The sequence below is a fragment of the Abramis brama genome (genome assembly GCF_963993115.1).
Source record: "Abramis brama genome assembly, chromosome: 5".
NCBI classification, from domain to species: Eukaryota; Metazoa; Chordata; class Actinopteri; order Cypriniformes; family Leuciscidae; genus Abramis; species Abramis brama.
Genome location: NC_139967.1, coordinates 45,905,020 through 45,927,598, shown reverse-complemented (window position 1 = coordinate 45,927,598; position 22,579 = coordinate 45,905,020). Strand labels below are relative to the sequence as shown.

Here is a 22,579-nt window from a genome sequence, read left to right as displayed (position 1 = left end):
ACGAGAAACCAGAGAACACAAACAGGACCAGGACACAACCACAAGAGAACCAAACGATCTGACAACACAGGACAGAATACACAGACATTAAATAGCTGAGCTGACGAGCCGCAGCTGGAGCTAATGATCAGCACAATCGACAGACACACCCACAAGGACACACACTCACACAGGGAAAGAGAATGAGTAAATGAATCCATGAACCATGACAGGTTCAGAAAAACACTCGAGTGACTGCAAAAGACCTGCAGGAAGACTTGGCAACAGCCACTGAGGTTTCAGCTTGCACAGTACGGCACATTCTTTCAATGCCAGAACTCCAAGACATTCACCACAACTGACTCAAAAGCACAAGAAATATCGCCTCCAATTTGCTCAAAATCATATAAGTAAGCCAAAGTTTTGGGATTCTGTTCTATGGAGTGATAGGAAAAAAATGTCTTGTCTCTGCCTACAGTATAGCGTGGTGGTGCGGAGGTTTTTGGTCCAATAATTAAAACCTCTGGTTTTCTTTTCAGAATTAAGTAGTAGGAAATTACTAGTCATGCAATTTTTTTTATATCAACTATGCATTCTGTTAATTTTGTGAATTGGTATGTTTCCTCAGGGCGCGAAGAAATATAGAGCTGAGTATCATCAGTGTAAAAGTGAAAACTAACACCATGCTTTTTAATAATATCTCCCAACTGGGGTAGCATGTACAGGGTGAAAAGCAATGGTCCTAGTCCTGACTGAGCCTTGCAGTACTCCTTACTGAACCGATAAGACACCTCTTCATTTACTGCAACAAATTAATAAGGGTCAGATAAGATTTGAACCATGTCAATGCAACATTATAACATTACATTAATAATGTAACATTAAAGTCTGTACATATTCATTTGCCATTTAAAACTTACAATTATCATACCGAATTGCTAATGGTTTTCATTCTTGCATTAATTTGCATAGTTAATTGATTAAAAAAAACAAAAAAACATGCGCGTTGATTGTCATGACAACAACAAAGCGTTCTCATGCGGCATTTCATTATTTACACCGAAACAAAGCCTATTCCCAAACTAAACCTACACGTTTAACACTTTTATTGCCTTGCAAGAGGAAATGCAAATATAATCTTTATCTATAGCGGAGCTTTATCGGAATACCATGTGACAAGAGCGCCTCGTCCGTGGTGATGATGATTAAATCTCTGACGAAAGCAACGCCAGAAGCTCTGGTGCAATAAGTGCATGAAGCACGAGCAGCAGCTCTGAAGGACAACACTGAACATTCACGTCTTGTCATTGACAGAACGGGTTTCTTTGAACGCGAAACGAGCTCACGTCGAAGAACACCGCGACATCTGCAGATGAAATGCACTCGCCTTTAGCGACCCATTTTCTCCTTCCAGTAAACCTCAAGGTCTTTCGCTGTTAGTGTATCAGGAAGAACGGGCACTGATGTGACACATTGGATCTGAACGTGCTTTCACTTCCATCAGCTCAACCGATATTGTCGCATGATGATGAGCTATTTTGATGTCCGCGAAGCTATTTGAATATATTTATCAGTAAGTCTGGTTTCCAGCGGTGCACATCAGATCTCCAGTCAACATACCATCAGTTCTCTTCAGCCTGCCTTCATCGAGGAAATTGGGTAAGAAAGTCTTTTGCCAACACTATAATTGCGTAAAACTGTAATATGTGATACAACACATGTGCAAACATGCATAGTGATTGCATAAATATGATATATAAATAACTTGTACATAATATAACGTAATAAGCTATAACATATGTTATTACCATTACATCTATATACGTGTAGAATAAACCCTATGCTGTTTCTTTCTCATTACTTCAGTTGTGTTTAACTAATACTGTTTTGTTTGCATGTTGTTTTTGTCAGGGTTTTATTTTGTGTTTACTATAATTAAACTATTTTTAAATAAATGCATACATGTGGGATATTAATCAGTGTGTGTGTGTGTGTGTGTGTTTGAAAGAGAGAAATGCATGTGCATCTGTGGCATTATTCAGAGGTTGAAAGATCACAAACTGCCTTGCAATGTAATTAGTGCTATCAGATACTGAATGGATCAAAAGCTTCTCCATACATCCTCTAAGGAAAAACACACAAGTAGGTCATAATGCACATTAAGGTGACCTTCAGCATTTTCTCAGTTTCTGACCTTATGTGTATAACCATGGCTCAAAAGTAATATTTGGAACCTTACATTATATATTAGACTATCTATAAAATCACAGATATAAAAACAGTGCACCTTATGTCGTTAGCGAACTAATTTGGAATGATTTTAATTAGATTTTATAATGGTTCACTCAATTTTAATGAAGTATTGAATCTCATCCTCCCCCATGAACATCTCATTTTTCAAGCTTTTCTAATTATGCAGTTCTCCACACTCACCAAACCTATCTATCTATCTATCTATCTATCTATCTATCTATCTATCTATCTATCTACATACACACACATATTCAAATGCATACACAATGATTCACTGCAAGAATTTCATGTGGGTGTATGTGTGTATATGCATAATCAAATACATACACAATGACTCACTGCATTTGGGGTCATCATTGCTAGGTGGAGTCTATATTTTTGTCTCTTCCTTTTCTGCTGGTCACATGCTTTGCGTTATTCCACACCGATAGGCAAATACGTCTAGCTTGACTGTAACAATCTTGTCAATACAAGGAAAGCCTGTCAGGCAGGCGAACACAGAGCACAGTGAGGTGAAGACCATGACTACTGTGCAAATACAAAGACACAGGACTGTGTCTAAATATTTAAAATCCGGTTGTTGGATATTTGCATCAATATTTTTGCATTGATTCTGGCTTTAAGGGTTAGTTCATCCAAAAATGTAAATTCTTTCATTAATTACTCACCTCATCATGTCATTGGGGTTAACACTTTCATTCATCTTCTGAACACAAATGAAGATCTTTTTGATGAAATCTGAGAGATTTCTGTCCCTCCATTGACAGCTACACAACTACCACTTTGACGCTTCAAAACATTCATAAAGAGATCGTAAAACTAATCCTTATGAATTGAGCGGTTTAGTCCAAATTTTCTGAAGAGACTCAATCGCTTTATATGATGGACAGATTAAATTTAGGCTTTTAAAAAACATTAAAAAAGGTTTTCAAATGTGTTTTAGGTTTTGTATAAAATTAGGCTTTTATGGCTCATATAGTCTGATTTAATGAGAATATGGAGCTCATACTCGAGGAGGAAAAACACCAACTGATATGCAATTTGATGCCGTTGCTGATATTTCTATGGCCAAAAAGGAAGATGAAATTCTGATTGCTTGTAATGTAAATCAGTAATATCTTTATAACAGTTTAGTAGCGTACTTACATAAAATACATATAACTATCATCTCCCAATAATTTGTCCTAGTAAGGTAATATCTAAATGCTTAGTTGGTTTTATTATCAAACAAGGGCAAAACATATAATGCAATACAATAACAATAATGATTGAGAGATGAACAAATACACGTTCGCTCAAAAGCCTGGTGTATCACATTTTAACATTTTTCGATACAAGTTTTGATCATGTTGCTATTTTATAAATAGAGAAAAATAGAGCTGAGTATCATCAGCAAACAGTGAAATCTAACACCATGCTTCTTAATGATATCTCCCAAGGGTAGCATGTACAACGGTCCTAGTACTGAGCCTTGTGGTACTCCATACTGAAATTGTAATCGACAGTGTAATCGACTTTAAAGACAGCTTCTAGTACACAGCAGTCACATTCCTTATTAATAACTAGAGTCTACTGTAGGAAACAGCAATTCATCATTTTTGGTATTTGCAACAAAGCAAGGAGAGTTTTTGAAATAAATGACCCAACTATAAGCAGTGTTTTCCTGTGGGCAGGGGACGTTCACAGCTGTGTCTGTTGTCTAGTCTAGTTTTTTGTCCAGTCCGTCAGCTGTCATTTTAGAGAGCTCACACTAGAATAGAATCCCTCCGAGCTAGAGATGAAACCCATCACCTTGGAAGAGCTTCTGTAGTTTGTTTTACCCTAAAGCTATCATGTCAACCAATTAAATATTACCGGTAACTGTTTTCAGTGTAATATACTGAATATTGTACTGGAAAAGTAATGCTGGGAAAAAAAATAGCATTCTACAATTGTGCTTACAAGTTTGGGGTGTTGGGGTCAATCATTTTGATTTGTTGAAAGAAATTAAACTTTTATTTTGGAGGGATGCATAAATTGATGAAAAGATGCAAATGTTGCAAAAGAATGATTTCTGAAGGATCATGTGACACTGAAGACTGGAATAATGATGCTTAAAATTCAGCTTTGATCCCAGGAATAAATTACATTTTAAAATATATTTGAATAGACGCAGTTACAGTAAATCGCTGGTGAGAATAAGAGACTTCTTTCAAAAACATAAAAAATCTTGCCAACCCCAAACTTCTGAATGCTTGAGTTTCTGTTAAAGACGCTTTTAAAAATCTTTTGAGATGTAAGATTATGCAACCCAGTGTTATTACAACCCAACCGTGCTCATGTGATTTTGATGAGTTTCTGTTTTTAACTGAAAAACATTAACCAAAAGGATTATAGGGATTAAGCCCATTAAAATACAGCTAGACAATGCAAGTCGCTATGCTAGGTATCCAGTAACTTTCCTGGCCAAACAAAAGGGATCAGTGGCCTTATCCTTGACCTTTGACCCTTAATGGCTTAGTCATCCCAGGATGTGTGTATCTCATTTGCACATTTGTGTTGCCCAGGCAATCCTTTGTGAAAAAGAAGTGCCCTTAAATGTGCACTTGTAGTGCACATAAAATCTTAAAAGTACAGTATATTCATACAAAACCTGTATTTGCAGACAATATAATATTAATGAAATAAAAGACACTTAAGTGCACTTAAAGAGAGTACACTTTCATGACTATGCTTGTTAACACACTTAAGTACACTTTTAAAAAGTGCACTTACTTAACAATAATGTAATAGTTTTACTTTTTAAGTACATTTTAAATTATGTTTTAATAATCTTTTTGTCATGCAGGAAGTACATTTATTTTGATGTGTCGACTAACATACTAAAGCACATGTAAAGAACTTGATTATAATTTTAACTGTAGTGTGTTATTCGATGTTACATTTAAAGTTAATATATTTTAAATGAACAGTACTTAATTGCAACTTCATCAAATTTGTTGATGAAACACATCTTTCAACAGAAATGACATTAAAGTACATTTTAATTGATCATAAATGCTTGTCAGTACATTTTAACCATATTTCAAAGACAACAGAAGAAATCTTGAACATTTTATATTCACTGTAAAGATTAAGTGTGTCAAAAATACTAAATTCAGCAAATTAATAAATTTTAATTTAATTGCAATTAAGTGTCTATAAACATTACATTCAGTTTGCAATTAAATGTATTCTTTTAAAGCATAGTATAAAGTACTCTTTTTAAATGTATGTACTTTTCCTTAAGTTTTTATTTAAACCATTCAGACACATTTTGCATTTGGAAATGAATGGGAATAGTGTAATATGTCCAAACTGAAAACAAATGCACTCATATAATATGAGCAGCCTTTATTTTGACATGCCACTTTTGTTTTTAATGCTTTTAGGCCTTATTTCACAGACAGGGCTTAGATTAATCCAGGATTAGGATTTATTAGTTCAATTAGGGCATTTAAGTCGCTTTTATGAACGTGCCATAGAAAAAAACATTACTGGTGTGAATCTTGATACAAAACAATGGCACTGACATATTTTAAGATATATCAGTGCAAGTTTCTTTCAGTTTGAACAGCTCAAACATGCATTTCAGTCCGGGACTAGGCAAAATTAAAAAGTAAAGGTAGCTGTTGAAATAATGCACATGCTGATTGATTCACCATTGTGCTTTTCTTTGCCAGATAACAATGGAACCAGAGCAGCAAATTCAAAGCCAGTGTAAACCTAATGATCTGGCATCATCTGCACAAGCAAAAGGACCGGAAGAAACGTCCTCCACATCTTCTCCTGCCACTTCTACACCAGCAGCGGCTCCAGCAGCGGCTCCAGCCCGGCCCAGACGGCCCCAGAGGACCCCGCGAGTGGAGGGATCGATCGACGTATCAGAGCACAAACCTCCACAATCTCCTAAACCGTTGCAGACGACCAGTCACGCTGAACCCACTGGCCCCGACAACTCCGGTAACCCGTCAGAAGCTCAATCTCAACTCAGCGCTGCTAATGTCAGTCATGGTCCTCCGAGTCTGGCTGGACAGAAGATTTCAGGACACGCTGCGACGGCTCGGAGCCACATTGCAATGAGGGCCGCCTCTCTTCCTCAGACCCCATCATTCAAACCTCCAGCCACAGGTCCCGTCTTTCACACTCAGAGGGCCCTCTCTGTCGCGGGCACCGCAGACACTCAGTCGCAGGTCGTGGAGGATTTCAGGTACCATTCAACCAGGGTTTGAAATTAACACTCGCCAAACGCAGGGAAAAATCAACCGTGGCGGGTAACGCTGTCAAATCACGAGCCAATTTGGCGTGTTACTTATTATGTTTACTCACTTTGCTGGGGAAGTTCGTGTAAACCAAATCTGCGCAGATTTAGCGCAAATACTCAACTCGTGAGTCATCATGATATATTAAATACAGCATGTTTGCGCATATCGGGCTTACATATCGGAACACACACGTCACTGCGCAACAAATAACGGCGTGCTTGTTCATTTGCATTGAAGCAATAGCGAAGATTCGAAAGCATTTGGTTAACAGAATATATATATATATATATAAAACCTGTGACATAGTTAATCTGGTTTATTTTTTATTAAAATTTTTTGGGCTAAGAAGTTCTGAATGGCTGGTAACTTAAAAATGTAGTAGCCATTGGTGACTGTGTGAAAAAGTTAATTTCAAACCCTGATTTCAACAATATAGCTCACCCTGATAGTTTTTTTTTTTTTTTTTTGTGATGCTCCAAAATATATATTTTTTTTTAACCAAAACCGAAAATACATTTTATTTAATAATCAATTAATTTAATAATCAACACTCAAATAAAAACAGTTGTATATAAACAATTAAATTGCACATAAGGCAGTTTTTATATCAACTCTTTAATTAAATAATTGTTTCTACTCCAATTCATTGTTAAAATAAACATTTAAAATGTGTTGTAATCGTGGCGTGACATTAACACCGTTAAATGCGGGAGGATTTTAGCAGTGGCGAGTAACTGTCTCGATAGGTTGCAAATCGAGTTGAATGCAGGATCTAAACACAAGCAGTTTTTAGTTTATTTTAACAAAGAACGTTTTAACAACCTCTTAAAGGCAACAATTACAGACAGCTAAACAGAACCAAACACACGGCTTAAATACACTGAGCAAACAAATGAGCTAATTAACTAGACACACCTGGGTCAAGTTGCATAAACATTATGTTAAGACGGTGTCTTAAGATCTAGTATGACCCACTAGCAGTTTGTCAAGGGATGGTTAGTATTACTTTTCTGTATCAAATTTGGCCGATGTTTGTTTTCATGTAACTGAAGTTATGTACAGTCTTAATGAAAAAAATTTGATGACTAACTTGTAAGACTAGTCTAAGCGGTTGATGCAACCGGCCCCTGCACAGAATACGATATCAATCAGTAAGCATAGTGACAAACAGACAGGGAACGGAGGATGACAGAACTAATTAACAATCTAGAAAACTAATCTTGAAACTGTGTTTACACAACAACGGACTGAGAAGTTTTCCCTTTGAGTTTTCCACATACAGACGCCACCATGGTCAAAATGATCCCCATTCACACGGATCAGCAAAAACGACTAAAAACGCTGTATTCTGCTGCCAGGCCAGTAGATGGCGATGAAACACTATAGACCGAACACGTAATACGCATGTGCATGACGTCATCGTCTTCAGAGATTCACGTTTTTGTGGTTTACATGGAGACCGGTTTCAAAAGTTTGTGTTTTCAGGGACCCAAAACGCCATAGTCGTGTAAACGAACGGCCAAAACGCATAAAAGTTTTTAGTTGAAAATGGTGTTGTGTAAACAACCCCTAAGACATAAACAGAAAAACAAATGATTTGATTTGATCAAATCAAATCAAAATCAAAACGTGACAGGAACACAGTCACTCCTACTAGCCACTTTGGCGGGTTGAATTTTATAATTTAATTTAAATTGTAATAAATACAGTTTTCAATTGTAGTCTTTTAAAAAGGCATCTGAAATAATAAAATAATATTTTTATTTTATTTATTTCAGCAGCCATTATATTCATGATCCATGAGAAATCATTCTAATGTGCTGATTTGCTGCTCAAATTTTTTTTTTCCTGATTATTATTAAAGGAACACTCCACCGTTTTTTTAAATAGGGCTTATTCACCTTTTTTCTTACATTTAGATAGGTGGGCAAATGCATTTTTGTCTCAGTGCATGCATTGTTTTAGTTTGACAGGGTCGGCGCTAGCTTAGCTTAGCATAATGAATGGAATCCTTTGTTGCCAGCTAGCATGGCCTGAGTAAAAGTAATATAAAAAAAAAAAAAACCCCACCTAATTACTTCTTGTGGCCTGCGTATTCACAACGAGTACAAATAGCAATGCAGATTAACACTAGGCGATTTCCTAGGCAGATATTGACTTGGGACTATATTAGGGGGAAGCACAGGCGAAGCACTGCTACTTGGGCGCAGAGATATCACGTCCAAGTAGCAGTGCTTCGCCTGTGCTTCCCCCTAATATAGTCCTTAATATATAAGTCAGTATCTGCCTAGGAAATCGCCTAGTGTTAATATGCATCGCTATTTGTACTTGTTGTGAATACACAGGCCACAAGAAGTAATTAGGTGTTTTTTTGTTTTTTTTTATATCACTTTTACTCAGGACATGCTAGCTGGCAACAAAGGATTTCATTCATTATGCTAAGCTAAGCTAGCGATGACCCTGTCAAACTAAAACAATGCATGCACTGAAACAAAAATGCATTTGCCCACCTATCTAAATGTAGGAAAGAAGGTGATTAAGCCCTATTTCAAAAAACGGTGGAGTGTTCCTTTAATGTTGAAAATGGTTATATATTAGAAATGATACATTCCTTTCAGGATTCTTTGATAAACAGAAAGTTCAAAATAACAGCATTGATTTGATTTGATTTTTTTTTTTTTAGTAGGCCTAATACAAAATTCTTAACTGTTACTTTTACTATGTCCTTGCAGAATAAAAGTGTTAATTTCCTAAAAAATAAATAAATAAAATATTTTTGACACCAAACATTTTAACAGTGCATTTCCCCACTAACCTGAATTACAGAAGGGACTTATAAACATGATTTGCTTGTGTACTGTGTGTGTGTGTGAGTGTGTGTGTGTGTGTGAGTGTGTGTGTGTGTGTGAGTGTGTGTGTGTGTGCGTTTGGTTTATATTACATTGTGGGAACCAAATGTCTCCACAAGGATAGTAAAACCTGAGATCACCTCCATTGTGGGGACCAGCCAGCGGATCCCCATGAGGGAAATGGGTTAATAAACATACTAAATTATTTTTTTTTGAAAATGTAAAAATGCAGAAAGTTTTGTGTGATGGGTAGGTTTAGGGGTAGAGTTAGTGTAAGGGGACAGAATATACAGTTTGTACAGTATAAAAACCATTAAGTCTATGGAGAGTCCCCACAAAGATAGTGAACCAGACGTGTGTGCGTGTGTGAGTGTGTGTGTGTGTGTGTGCGTGAGTGTGTGTGTGTGTTGGTGCTCTTAAGGCCCGTGCACACCAAGAGAGATAACTAAAGACAACTATAACAATGATAGCTATATTAGCGTTCACACCAGCGGACGATATCGTTTATTCTGAGCTCATAATGCAGTTTTGTAGCTGCCGCTTTAAAACAGAACGGATTCTGGCTGTCAATGTTTTTATTGTTCATCAGCTGCGTAAAATCATTCTGAAAGTCATTTACATACAATAAAATAACTCTCAATGAAAAATGATGCTAAATAGTGCTTAATATATATATAATCTGATCTTATTACGGTTCATGAATGTGGTTTAAAGCACGTCACTCCTCATAGCCTCCTTCACCCTTCTGTGATTGGAGCTGCTGGCCGATCTGTGTTGACCTTGTGTTTACATCTCCTGCTTGATCAGATCTGCTTGGGTTGAATTATTATTCTGTACACAGTGATGTTCTCTTCTCCCGTCTCCTGGAAAACAAGGAGACTGCAGCACATGGAAAACATACATGACTGGAACTAGCGAGTCGGATTATCTGGAAACGGAAGTATGTCGCGAGCTCAGCGCCAGTGGTTATAATGAGCTCATTCAGTAACAGTGCACATCATTTTCTCTGAGCTTAGTGAGGTCAAAGATCAGAGAAGGATTTTAAGAACATATACACTCACTCACTCACACACACACGCATGCGCACATACACGCACACACACTCTCACATACACACACAAACACACCACACACGCACATAAACACACACACACACACACACACACACACACACGCACACACACACACTGATAAACCTTTTGAGATATTCAAGCATATAAATAGATTAAAGGACGTTATGGACGTAAATCTTCAACGTGATATTAAACTTAGATAAGAATATAAGAGGATTCTCTGATAAAGCTGGAAGGGATGCTGGTGGAATTATTGAGAAAAATATATATTAAATATTTATATATTCATTGTTTGGATCTTAAATGAGATGATTTATTAGCATGTTTACAGTTTTTTCCAACTGCTTACACACAAAATCTTTTCATGTTACACGATTTTTGAAACCTCTAACTCAAAGTGCAAAACTACATGCCAAATCTCCAAAACCATAAGCTATTTCTCAGCCTTTGACTCAGTTTTCAATTGCATTAAACACTTTTTTCAAAACACTACACACAATTCTCTACCTAAAACACAAAAATCTAACAGGAAGTGACTTGCTTTCCTTTTCCAAACACAACCAATCAAAATGCTACACTTATTCACCAGGGCTGCGTTCAGCCCCGACAAAACGTTGCACAACGTTTTTTAAACAGAAACGGTGGTGCGTTGAACACACTGTTCTGATGACGCAAGAGTTGCAACTATGGCAGCTGAGAAGGCTATTCTTTGTGTTCTTTGTGAAGAATTTTCGGAGCCTGATGAAGTCGGTATAAATATGTGTTTAATACTACAAAATATGCCCGATGTTACAGTAACTGCACTTGCCGCCCAGAACAAAAGAGAACATCCCAATCGAGTGAAGGGATTGCTGAAACTGAAATGGAAGCAAACATCTTACCTAATTCAGACTAAAACACATCTATTTAGCCTCACATACTGACTTTATTTGTAGTTCATACTGTTTTAATACCCTGTATTTTCTTTCTCATTTTTAGGAAAAGCACTTAACTACCATTGTTTATTTCTATACCAATACACTTGCAATGAAGCTAAAATAAACAACTACATCATTATGTTGATATCCTATATTTTTTACAATAAAACTTTCGACAAACATGTCTTCTAATATCCTCAGTTGTTGCGTATACCGAGCTGCATCGAACACATTTGTAAATTTAATACTTTCCTTGAACCCATTGTGCGAGTTCACTTTAATACCACGTGCTTTATATACATGTTGTTGCTGATTGGACTGCAGTTCTGACACACCCACCAAACAAGAGAAAACGTACAGTGAGGAAAATAAGTATTTGAACACCCTGCTATTTTACAAGTTCTCCCGCTTAGAAATCATGGAGGGGTCTGAAATTGTCATCGTAGGTGCATGTCCACTGTGAGAGACATAATCTAAAAAAAAAATCCAGAAATCACAATGTATGATTTTTTAACTATTTATTTGTATGATACAGCTGCAAATAAGTATTTGAACACCTGAGAAAATCAATGTTAATATTTGGTACAGTAGCCTTTGTTTGCAATTACAGAGGTCAAACGTTTCCTGTAGTTTTTCACCAGGTTTGCACACACTGCAGGAGGGATTTTGGCCCACTCCTCCACACAGATCTTCTCTAGATCAGTCAGGTTTCTGGGCTGTCGCTGAGAAACACGGAGTTTGAGCTCCCTCCAAAGATTCTCTATTGGGTTTAGGTCTGGAGACTAGGCCACGCCAGAACCTTGATATGCTTCTTACAGAGCCACTCCTTGGTTATCCTGGCTGTGTGCTTCGGGTCATTGTCATGTTGGAAGACCCAGCCTCGACCCATCTTCAATGCTCTAACTGAGGGAAGGAGGTTGTTCCCCAAAATCTCGCAATACATGGCCCCGGTCATCCTCTCCTTAATACAGTGCAGTCGCCCTGTCCCATGTGCAGAAAAACACCCCCAAAGCATGATGCTACCACCCGCATGCTTCACAGTAGGGATGGTGTTCTTGGGATGGTACTCATCATTCTTCTTACTCCAAACACGGTTAGTGGAATTATGACCAAAAAGTTCTGTTTTGGTCTCATCTGACCACATGACTTTCTCCCATGACTCCTCTGGATCATCCAAATGGTCATTGGCAAACTTAAGACGGGCCTTGACGTGCTAGTTTAAGCAGGGGAACCTTCCGTGCCATGCATGATTTCAAACCATGACGTCTTAGTGTATTACCAACAGTAACCTTGGAAACGGTGGTCCCAGCTCTTTTCAGGTCATTGACCAGCTCCTCCCGTGTAGTTCTGGGCTGATTTCTCACCTTTCTTAGGATCATTGAGACCCCACTAGGTGAGATCTTGCATGGAGCCCCAGTCCGAGGGAGATTGACAGTCATGTTTAGCTTCTTCCATTTTCTAATGATTGCTCCAACAGTGGACATTTTTTCACCAAGCTGCTTGGCAATTTCCCCGTAGCCCTTTCCAGCCTTGTGGAGGTGTACAATTTTGTCTCTAGTGTCTTTGGACAGCTCTTTGGTCTTGGCCATGTTAGTAGTTGGATTCTTACTGATTGTATGGGGTGGACAGGTGTCTTTATGCAGCTAACGACCTCAAACAGGTGCATCTAATTTAGGATAATAAATGGAGTGGAGGTGGACATTTTAAAGGCAGACTAACAGGTCTTTGAGGGTCAGAATTCTAGCTGATAGACAGGTGTTCAAATACTTATTTGCAGCTGTATCATACAAAGAAATAGTTAAAAAATCATATATTGTGATTTCTGGATTTTTTTTTTTAGATTATGTCTCTCACAGTGGACATGCACCTACGATGACAATTTCAGACCCCTCCATGATTTCCAAGTGGGAGAACTTGCAAAATAGCAGGGTGTTCAAATACTTATTTTCCTCACTGTATCTCAAACCCCGTTGCACACCGGTGCACGCCGTTTCCAGGAAACATGACGTTCAACCCGGAAACCGTAGCAAAACGTTGCGCACCGTTTTGAACTTGAACATGCCCCAGGTCACACACACACTCCTCACATGTGCAAACACTAATTGCTTAACTGATCACTAACCAATCACTGCTTTAACAGATCATCTGACCTTTGACCTATTTAGGCCTATACTACAGGCCTAAATAGGTCAATGGTCAGATGATCTGTTTTGAACAATGGATTCCTGGGACCCCCCGGGACCACACACACACACACACACACACACACACACACACACACACACACACACACACACAAAATTGTGTTCTTTACTATATTCTAAAGAATATACTTTTGGTTTACAGTACATATGTTTATGGTTTTGTTGTATGCTACTGTAAACAATAATGTTAGGCCTAATACAGTTTTTCTCGATTGTTTACACACATTTTCTGAAAGCATGCCTCATATTCTCAGAACTCTACACACAAATCCAAAAACACACACACAATGGGCAAAACCCCTCAATTCTCCTTCAAAATTAAACTTTACATTCAAAACAATGTTATTTCTTCTCAAAATGGTATTTTGTTTTCAGATGACACACACAAACCATCATATGAATAGACATTTATAAGAACCAGTTGAACACTGATGTGCTCAATGTAAAACACTATGATGATTGCAAAACACTTCTCCATTCATCATAATGACTTAGGCCTTTTTTTGTTCAGCATTACACTTACTACAGACAGTACATACATACATAAGTGTGTTGTAAAATATTTGAGAATATTGCTTTCATACTCAGAACACACAAATACACGGTAACAAATATATTTAATTTTTCCCACAAAAACAATGTACACAGTGTACATCCCAACCAACACAAAGTTGTACATACAGTGGTCTACATACAAAACAACAGAAGAATTGACTGTATACAGTTACAGTAAAATACAATAAAAAATCCAATGTTGGCATCCATTGCTCCATTGAAGAGCTCACCTGTTGCGCTTTTATGCTAAAGCTCTGATTGCTAATTGTAAAACTGTGTGACGGGTGTTTGCCCATGTGATGAGTCAGTGTGCATATTTGAATGGCAGTGTGTTCCTTGTGAAAACAAGAGATTTTCTGCATGAAAATTGTGCCAAAAGCAGAGAATTGTGTGTAGTGTTTTGAAAAAGGTGTGTTTTAGAACTGCAATTTGAGTGTAAAGCAGGAATTGTGCTTGTAGTTTAGCAGAATTGGTTCAGGCGGCTGGTGAATGAGTTACATGTTGTGGTCACTGTGTCTCAAGTACCAGTATTTGTGTGTAAACAATTGAGAAAAACTGTAAATATTTTCTGTTTCTACATTGCATTGGTGTTTACAGTGTACTAGTTACATCAGATTGCTTTCACTGTAGAACACTGTATTGAAATGTAGATATAAGCCTATGAAAGACCAAAGAACTTTAGATTTAGAACAACCGTGTTTACATGGTATATCCAAAAATGTACTATTATGAAAGAAGTGTTTGCCATTTGATGCAAATGCTTCATTCTGACATGTGTTTATGGCATTTTGAATGCAGTGTTACATTTTGAAGGAGATGTGAGGCATTTTGTATTTTGTGTGTGCAGTTTGGGGAATTGTGTGTAGAGTTTTGAAAAAAGGAGACATAGTTTTGAAAACGTGTGTAAGCAGTTGGAAAAAACTGTAACTGCAATGGAGTGATGTGATGTGACACGACAAAACTAGGCTGCTCCCGTCATAATCAACAAAGCTGTCTACATCGCAAGCATGTGTAATTATCCTGATGATGCTCTTACTCCCTTTTCATTTCTTTCACTTGTTTATTTAGTAATATGACACAAACATGTCTTCAAGGTCTGTTTTGGTGAATTATAAGCCAAACCCGAAACCTGTCAGTGTCAAACCATCACAGCTTCATTATGTCAATGTCCCAACTAAAGATATGGAAACACTCACTCTTATACAGTCAGACAGTCAGACAGTGCCTACGTTTACATGCACACTGATAATACGATTATTACGGGAGAGACTAGTGACACTTCAGGACTGCGTTGTCGTCATGTTCAGGCGCAGGTCCTTCATCAGATCTGGATACGGCCCGGATCCGGCGGACTGCGGTAAACCTCGGATAAACAGAGAGACTAATATTAGTGTAAACGCCATTCTTCTTATGATGTAACGAGTACATCAGGATTTATGGGAAGTGTTCCTGGTTCCGGCTGACCTAATTTATGCAGCCTAACATTGAATTATAGAAGTCTATAATGTGTTATGTGAATGCTAGGTTTAAAGAGATGTGTTTTTAGCCTAGCTTTGAACTGACAGAGTGTGTCTGCTTCCCGGACAATGGTAGGAAGACTGTTCCAAAGTTTTGGTGCTAAATAGGAAAAGGATCTTCCGCCAGCAGTCGATTTTGATATTCTAGGTATTATCAACCGGCCGGAATTTTGAGATCGCAATAGACATGAAGGACTATTCAGTGACGCTCACATGATTCAACTCGTAATGCAGTCGCACGCTGATCTCTGCCTATAACAGCGGGACTGTCGACTGTGAACACGCCGTTCTCCTGCCGGTCTCTAATGTGTCTTTCTGCCATCAGGGTGCACATTATCACCTGGAACGTGGGCTCAGCCATGCCTCCTGAGGACATCACCGCTTTACTGGGCTTGCATGTTGGCGATGGGAACACAGACATGTACATTATAGGGTGAGATTCACACTGCTTTTCTATATGGAAGCTGCTCGATATGAAAAGTAATCACAGTAAATCTGTTCCTACTGACACATGTTCAGAAAATGGCCAGATTTTTTATTCTATTTTATTTTATTTACAACGGTTACTGTTGAACTTTCAAGAAATTATATTTTCGTATGACTGCCCTACATATTAGTAGTCAGCAAATAACCAAAATTGTAAATGATAGACATTTATAATTTCAATAGATAAATAACCCATAACATTTCTTCTTCAACTCGTGTCCTTTTGTAACCATTCAACCCTGTTACAAAATATTTTGGATGAATATTACAGGGTTGTTCAAATGGCTAAAGATGGCCTTAATTAACAATTTCACATTTTAATATTTTATGTAAAACAACAATCACTGATTGAAAGAAGTCTTACCAAGACTCTGTTTATTTGATCGAAAATACAGTAAAAACAAATAGTGCAAATAGTTATATTATTACATATTATATTACTTATTATTATTATGTATATTAACAATAATATTATTTATATTATGTATTATAAATTATTATTACATATTATTATTGTTAAATATTATAACAATTTACGATTTTTTTATATAATTTTCATTAACATTATAAATGTCTTTAATGTCACTTTTGATCAATTCAATGCATCCTTGCTGAATAAAGGTATTAATTTCATTAAAAATATGTTTTCGAAAGAAACTCGTACAGGTTTGGAACAACTTTTTAATTTTTGTGTGTATTATCCCTTTAATCAGATCAGTAGGACCTCTGATCCGTACACTGGAGCATACGTGAAGATATGAAAATAATTAAACAAGTGTTCATCAGAACTGATCAAATAATTATGATATAATGCTATAACATGACTATCATAATCTTGTACATGACAGTACAGATATAATCTTCCTCCTGCCATAAGGTCTCTTCTTCTACCTCTCTGGTATTTTTCAGTCTTTGATTTAAAGGGATATTTCACCGCTGGAAAGATGAATGTGTATTTAAATTGGGTCATTTATGTAGTAGAAATGAGACATTATTTTAGAAGTTGGTGCCTTCTAGACTGAGAAAAGCCAGAAAATGTATTTTTGGCTCATGTGGATGAAAGACAACAACTCCCAGAATGCACTTGCTTCGCTGCCCTACGAGGACACTCCCAAGCCACGCCCACCGGTTACAGAGGGCAGTGTCGGAAGAAATGATGCAACTAGGCTACTAGTTGACTCGAAACTGAAAAGACGGCGTTTTGTCGTGAGATCCCCCTATGGGCGGGTTGTACACATGCGGGACGAGCTCCTCCTACTGGCTGGAGTCTCTCGCCTCTGGACAGAAAAGCCTCTGATGCTAAATGACGATATTTGCGTCATCTGAGGTTTTTTTCCAGACACACAATACAGAAATCTCTGGTCTCGGGGACATGAGGGAGGGAAGCACGGTCACTCCAAAATACTACCGGGTTTCTACTGATACAAAGCCTAAAGGAGAACTCAGGTCAATTTTTACATTGAGCTCATTTTTTTGTAAATTTGGAGTGCTGTCAATACAGAGAACAACGACAAAAATCGGTGTTGCCTACACCGTGTTATCCTCTTTTTAAAATTTGCACCCTGTTGACTTCAATGGGGCAAGTTTTAAACCTGCTTTTAGCCTCTTAACATCCTTGATGTGTCATTACAAATGCACAGCCAATGTGAGTGATTCCTTCAGAGTGAACACGGGTGAATCTGACTGCAGTAGATGTGAAAGATATGAATAAAAATGATGTTATTTCAGCCAGCGCTCATACCTGTATTTACATCCTGTTTTCGGTCGAAGTTCACAGTAGTCGATTGTCGAGTTCACGCGCATAGGTTTAGATCACGCGCATGAACTCGACAGTCGATTACTGTGGACTTCGACCGAAAACAGGATGTACACCGATTTTTGTCGTTGTTCTCTGTATTGACAGCACTCCACATTTACAATTTTTTTTAAATTGACTGGAGTTCTCCTTTAATGCTAATCGGTGAAGTATGCCTTTAAGCTCTACTGACCGCCATTTACTTCTCTCCTGTGTTTTTTCCACGCTTTTTCTCTCAGCTTACAGGAAGTGAACTCAATGATCAACAAACGACTTAAAGATGTTCTTTTCACTGACCAGTGGAGCGAGGTCTGCATGGACGCTCTCAGCCCCTTTGGATATGTACTGGTCAGTAATGTTCCTTCTTAACAGTACACGCACACACACACACACACACACACACACACACACACACACACACACACACACACACACACACACACACACACACAGTTGTCATTCGAGCCTCAGGGGTCACATTACGTAACACTGAGTGAGTGGCTGAGGTTGAAAATCTCTGTGCTGGTCTTTGTGTCTGTCATGTGGCTCATGTTTCTATTTTCAATCAGTTAGACTCCGCCCTCATTTTATGTGCCATTATTTTCAATGTGGAAAAATAAACTCACATAAAGACAATGTGGCATACTAGACATCTTTATTGTTGACTACAGTGTATAGTGTTTCTAATTGAGATGTACAGTACTGCAGGGTTAGCAGAAGGCTAGTATTATATTCTGAATATCTCTGAGCGATGTTAAAAATGCCACTTCTGCTTAATTAATCACACTGTTAACGGACGGGCCAGTGGAGCTCACTGCATTGGAGGCGTTTTAGTATCATTTAGTGTAGTATAGTTAATAGTTTAGTTAATATTTTGAATGAGATTTGATTTATATATGTTTTTTTTTTTACTTTAATCTAAAGGTTTAGCATTTTTGTTGTGTGTTCTGAATTTGTTTTAGTTTGAGTTTATTTAGGCTTAGTTATTTTAGTACTACAAGTTAAACTAAACAAATTGTTCCTTCCTTGGCAATTAGAGGAAATAAAATAAATGTAAGTTTTTTTTATATTTATTTTATTTCAGGTAACATTTACAGTAACTAAATGTTTTTTTGGTTTTAGTTAGCAATAATAACCCTGATACAGTATGGCATATTTATTAATATATTTTTTTCTTTAATGCATCTTTACAGTCTTCATTTCCATTTTAGTTTTAGTAATAGTGTTATGTGCTTTTGTATAGAAGCTTGTTTATGCCATGGAATAAAACAATTTAATAGGTAGTTGCGACGTTTTATTTCCCGATTCTGACTTCTTTTCTCAGAAATAAACTCGCAGTTGCGAGGAAACAAGTCAGAATTATGAGATAAAAAGTCGCAATTACCTTTTTATTTTTTACTCTGTGGCGGAAACAAGCTTAACCATACTTACCAACCATACTGGCCATACTTTTGCCATTTTATACGTTTTTTAATATTTCTTTTTAGCTTTAATAATTTGTTTTATTATTTAATTTTTTTAAAATACTTATTCAGTGTAGTGGATTTTTTCCTAACCTAACTACCTGGGTTTCGTCTCCAAATCGACGTCCCCACTCGGGTAGATTTTTCCCTAAACCTAACTATCTGGGGTGTCTCCAACTTGTTCCCCTAAACTAACTTACTTCCTAAACTTACTTCCTAAACTAGCTTCCTGCGCACTGCAGGAATAAATCAACAAACAGACCTGCAAATGTCCTTTAAATGCTTTAATCACGGCCAGGAGATCTTTCCGAGCAGTTCTCAGGGAATCTCTCCCAAGAAGCAAGGCCGGAGGATCTCAGACAAATTCCATTGAGAATCCCACTGAAAAACACATATACCACAGTTTTTATAGTATAGAGGTATGACATAAATGTCAGGCTGCATTACATAATTTCCCCACTATTTGATTGGTTCTTCATATGCAAACCCCTCTGTTACTAGGTAAAGCAAACTCTGATCTTGTGATTACTTCATTTGTTAATCACAAGATTCTAACAGACTACTAGTCTAGTTTCATTTCCCCTTTCTGTGTTTATACACATAGACACATACAGTCAGTCACAAGTTTTCCCCAAAGAGTTTGGAAACATTAAAAACATATGAATGTTGTTCCTGCAAGAAAAACAAATGTTAGTTGATTAATTAAAGTTGATTAATTAAAATCCAACATTTTTAATTTTCATTTAAGTTTTTTAAGTTAAAGTTTTTCATCTAGTATATTTCATTTCAGTTTTATTTCAACATTCTGAAAAAATGCTGAGTTGTTTCAACCCATGTTTGGGTCAAATATGGACAACCCCAACCATTGTTTTTTGTAATGTAATTAAAACATTTAAATCAACGGCTGAGTAAGTCCATATTTTGACCCAAACATGAAAACAACCCTGCATTTTTCTGAATGAATTAATGAAAACAAATCCTACTAGTTTCATTTACCAATAACACTGAAAACATCAGTATGGTTATGTCCCATTCCATACGCATCCTGTCAAAAGTCCTCTAAAAATTAGAGAGCAAGCGATTATGTATTACTCAGGTTGTGTGTTTTCTCTGTTTAAAGCCAATGCTGCAGGAACTGTGAATGTGTGTGTGTGTGTGTGTAGGTCACGTCTCAGAGGATGCAGGGAATGCTTCTGCTGGTCTTTTCCAAGTACTTCCACCTTCCTTTCCTGAGAGGCATCCAGACCCAGACCACTCGCACCGGGCTCGGGGGAATCTGGGTACGTCATCTAAAATCTCACGTTCTCCCGTTCGAGAGTCACGGTTCTGCAGAATATCTCTCCAATGAGGAGTGGAACAGTTTATTAAACCTCATTTGCAGATATGAAAGGTTACGGGAGACTGTTAACAGGGTTCTGTCAAATATCACATGCAGTGTGCTGCTGAAATATTAATAATGTGCTGAACACCTAATGAATATAAAATGATGCCATCATAATGATAAACTCACCTCTCACAGCAAGAATAACAGTGTCGAACCGGAGAACAAAGTGCATGAAGCCAGTTTTTCCCCCTGGGTATTAATAAGTCATAAAGTGAATTCACATTCAAAGTCACATTCATCTGAATTCATTGAGCATAAACTTCTATAAGCAGATTTATTTGGTAGTCTTTAATTGGAAAGGAATATTTTCCTTTTAAATCATTGATGAATAATTTTAATAAGAGTTTAATAAGTGTTCTGTATTGATAAGGAAACTGGGAGTGTGTTTGTTGCTTGTTTCCTAGCGACTATAAGGCAACTGACTTAAATCAGTTGATAATATGATGTATATATATATATACACTCACCTAAAGGATTATTAGGAACACCATACTAATACTGTGTTTGACCCCCTTTCGCCTTCAGAACTGCCTTAATTCTACGTGGCATTGATTCAACAAGGTGCTGAAAGCATTCTTTAGAAATGTTGGCCCATATTGATAGGATAGCATCTTGCAGTTGATGGAGATTTGTGGGATGCACATCCAGGGCACGAAGCTCCCGTTCCACCACATCCCAAAGATGCTCTATTGGGTTGAGATCTGGTGACTGTGGGGGCCATTTTAGTACAGTGAACTCATTGTCATGTTCAAGAAACCAATTTGAAATGATTCGAGCTTTGTGACATGGTGCATTATCCTGCTGGAAGTAGCCATCAGAGGATGGGTACATGGTGGTCATAAAGGGATGGACATGGTCAGAAACAATGCTCAGGTAGGCCGTGGCATTTAAATGATGCCCAATTGGCACTAAGGGGCCTAAAGTGTGTCAAGAAAACATCCCCCACACCATTACACCACCACCACCAGCCTGCACAGTGGTAACAAGGCATGATGGATCCATGTTCTCATTCTGTTTACGCCAAATTCTGACTCTACCATCTGAATGCCTCAACAGAAATCGAGACTCATCAGACCAGGCAACATTTTTCCAGTCTTCAACTGTCCAATTTTGGTGAGCTCGTGCAAATTATAGCCTCTTTTTCCTATTTGTAGTGGAGATGAGTGGTACCCGGTGGGGTCTTCAGCTGTTGTAGCCTATCCGCCTCAAGGTTGTGCGTGTTGTGGCTTCACAAATGCTTTGCTGCATACCTCGGTTGTAACGAGTGGTTATTTCAGTCAAAGTTGCTCTTCTATCAGCTTGAATCAGTCGGCCCATTCTCCTCTGACCTCTAGCATCAACAAGGCATTTTCGCCCACAGGACTGCCGCATACTGGATGTTTTTCCCTTTTCACACCATTCTTTGTAAACCCTAGAAATGGTTGTGCGTAAAAATCCCAGTAACTGAGCAGATTGTGAAATACTCAGACCGGCCCGTCTGGCACCAACAACCATGCCACGCTCAAAATTGCTTAAATCACCTTTCTTTCCCATTCTGACATTCAGTTTGGAGTTCAGGAGATTGTCTTGACCAGGACCACACCCCTAAATGCATTGAAGCAACTGCCATGTGATTGGTTGATTAGATAATTGCATTAATGAGAAATTGAACAGGTGTTCCTAATAATCCTTTAGGTGAGTGTATATAATGATAAATATATATTATGAGATATGTAACAGATGATATACTGTCGACTGCCTCAGATTTGAGTGGAACAGGTTTCTATATTTGCACATTATAAAATTGTGCACATTGTAATGGATTTTTTTCTAAATCTGACT

At 37.6% G+C, this 22,579-nt stretch overlaps 1 protein-coding gene across 1 annotated transcript in view; it reads left to right on the top strand.

Annotated features, from left to right (window-relative positions):
• Positions 1 to 1,194: 1,194 nt before the first annotated feature.
• inpp5jb (inositol polyphosphate-5-phosphatase Jb) overlaps positions 1,195 to 22,579 on the top strand; it is a 37,619-nt gene continuing 16,234 nt past the window's right edge. The window contains exons 1-5 of the mRNA XM_084113630.1: positions 1,195 to 1,638; positions 5,934 to 6,460; positions 15,956 to 16,063; positions 18,151 to 18,259; positions 20,538 to 20,654. Coding sequence (XP_083969756.1) covers positions 5,940 to 6,460; positions 15,956 to 16,063; positions 18,151 to 18,259; positions 20,538 to 20,654 — 855 coding nt within the window. The 5' untranslated portion in view covers positions 1,195 to 1,638; positions 5,934 to 5,939. The remainder of the gene's footprint in view (positions 1,639 to 5,933; positions 6,461 to 15,955; positions 16,064 to 18,150; positions 18,260 to 20,537; positions 20,655 to 22,579) is intronic.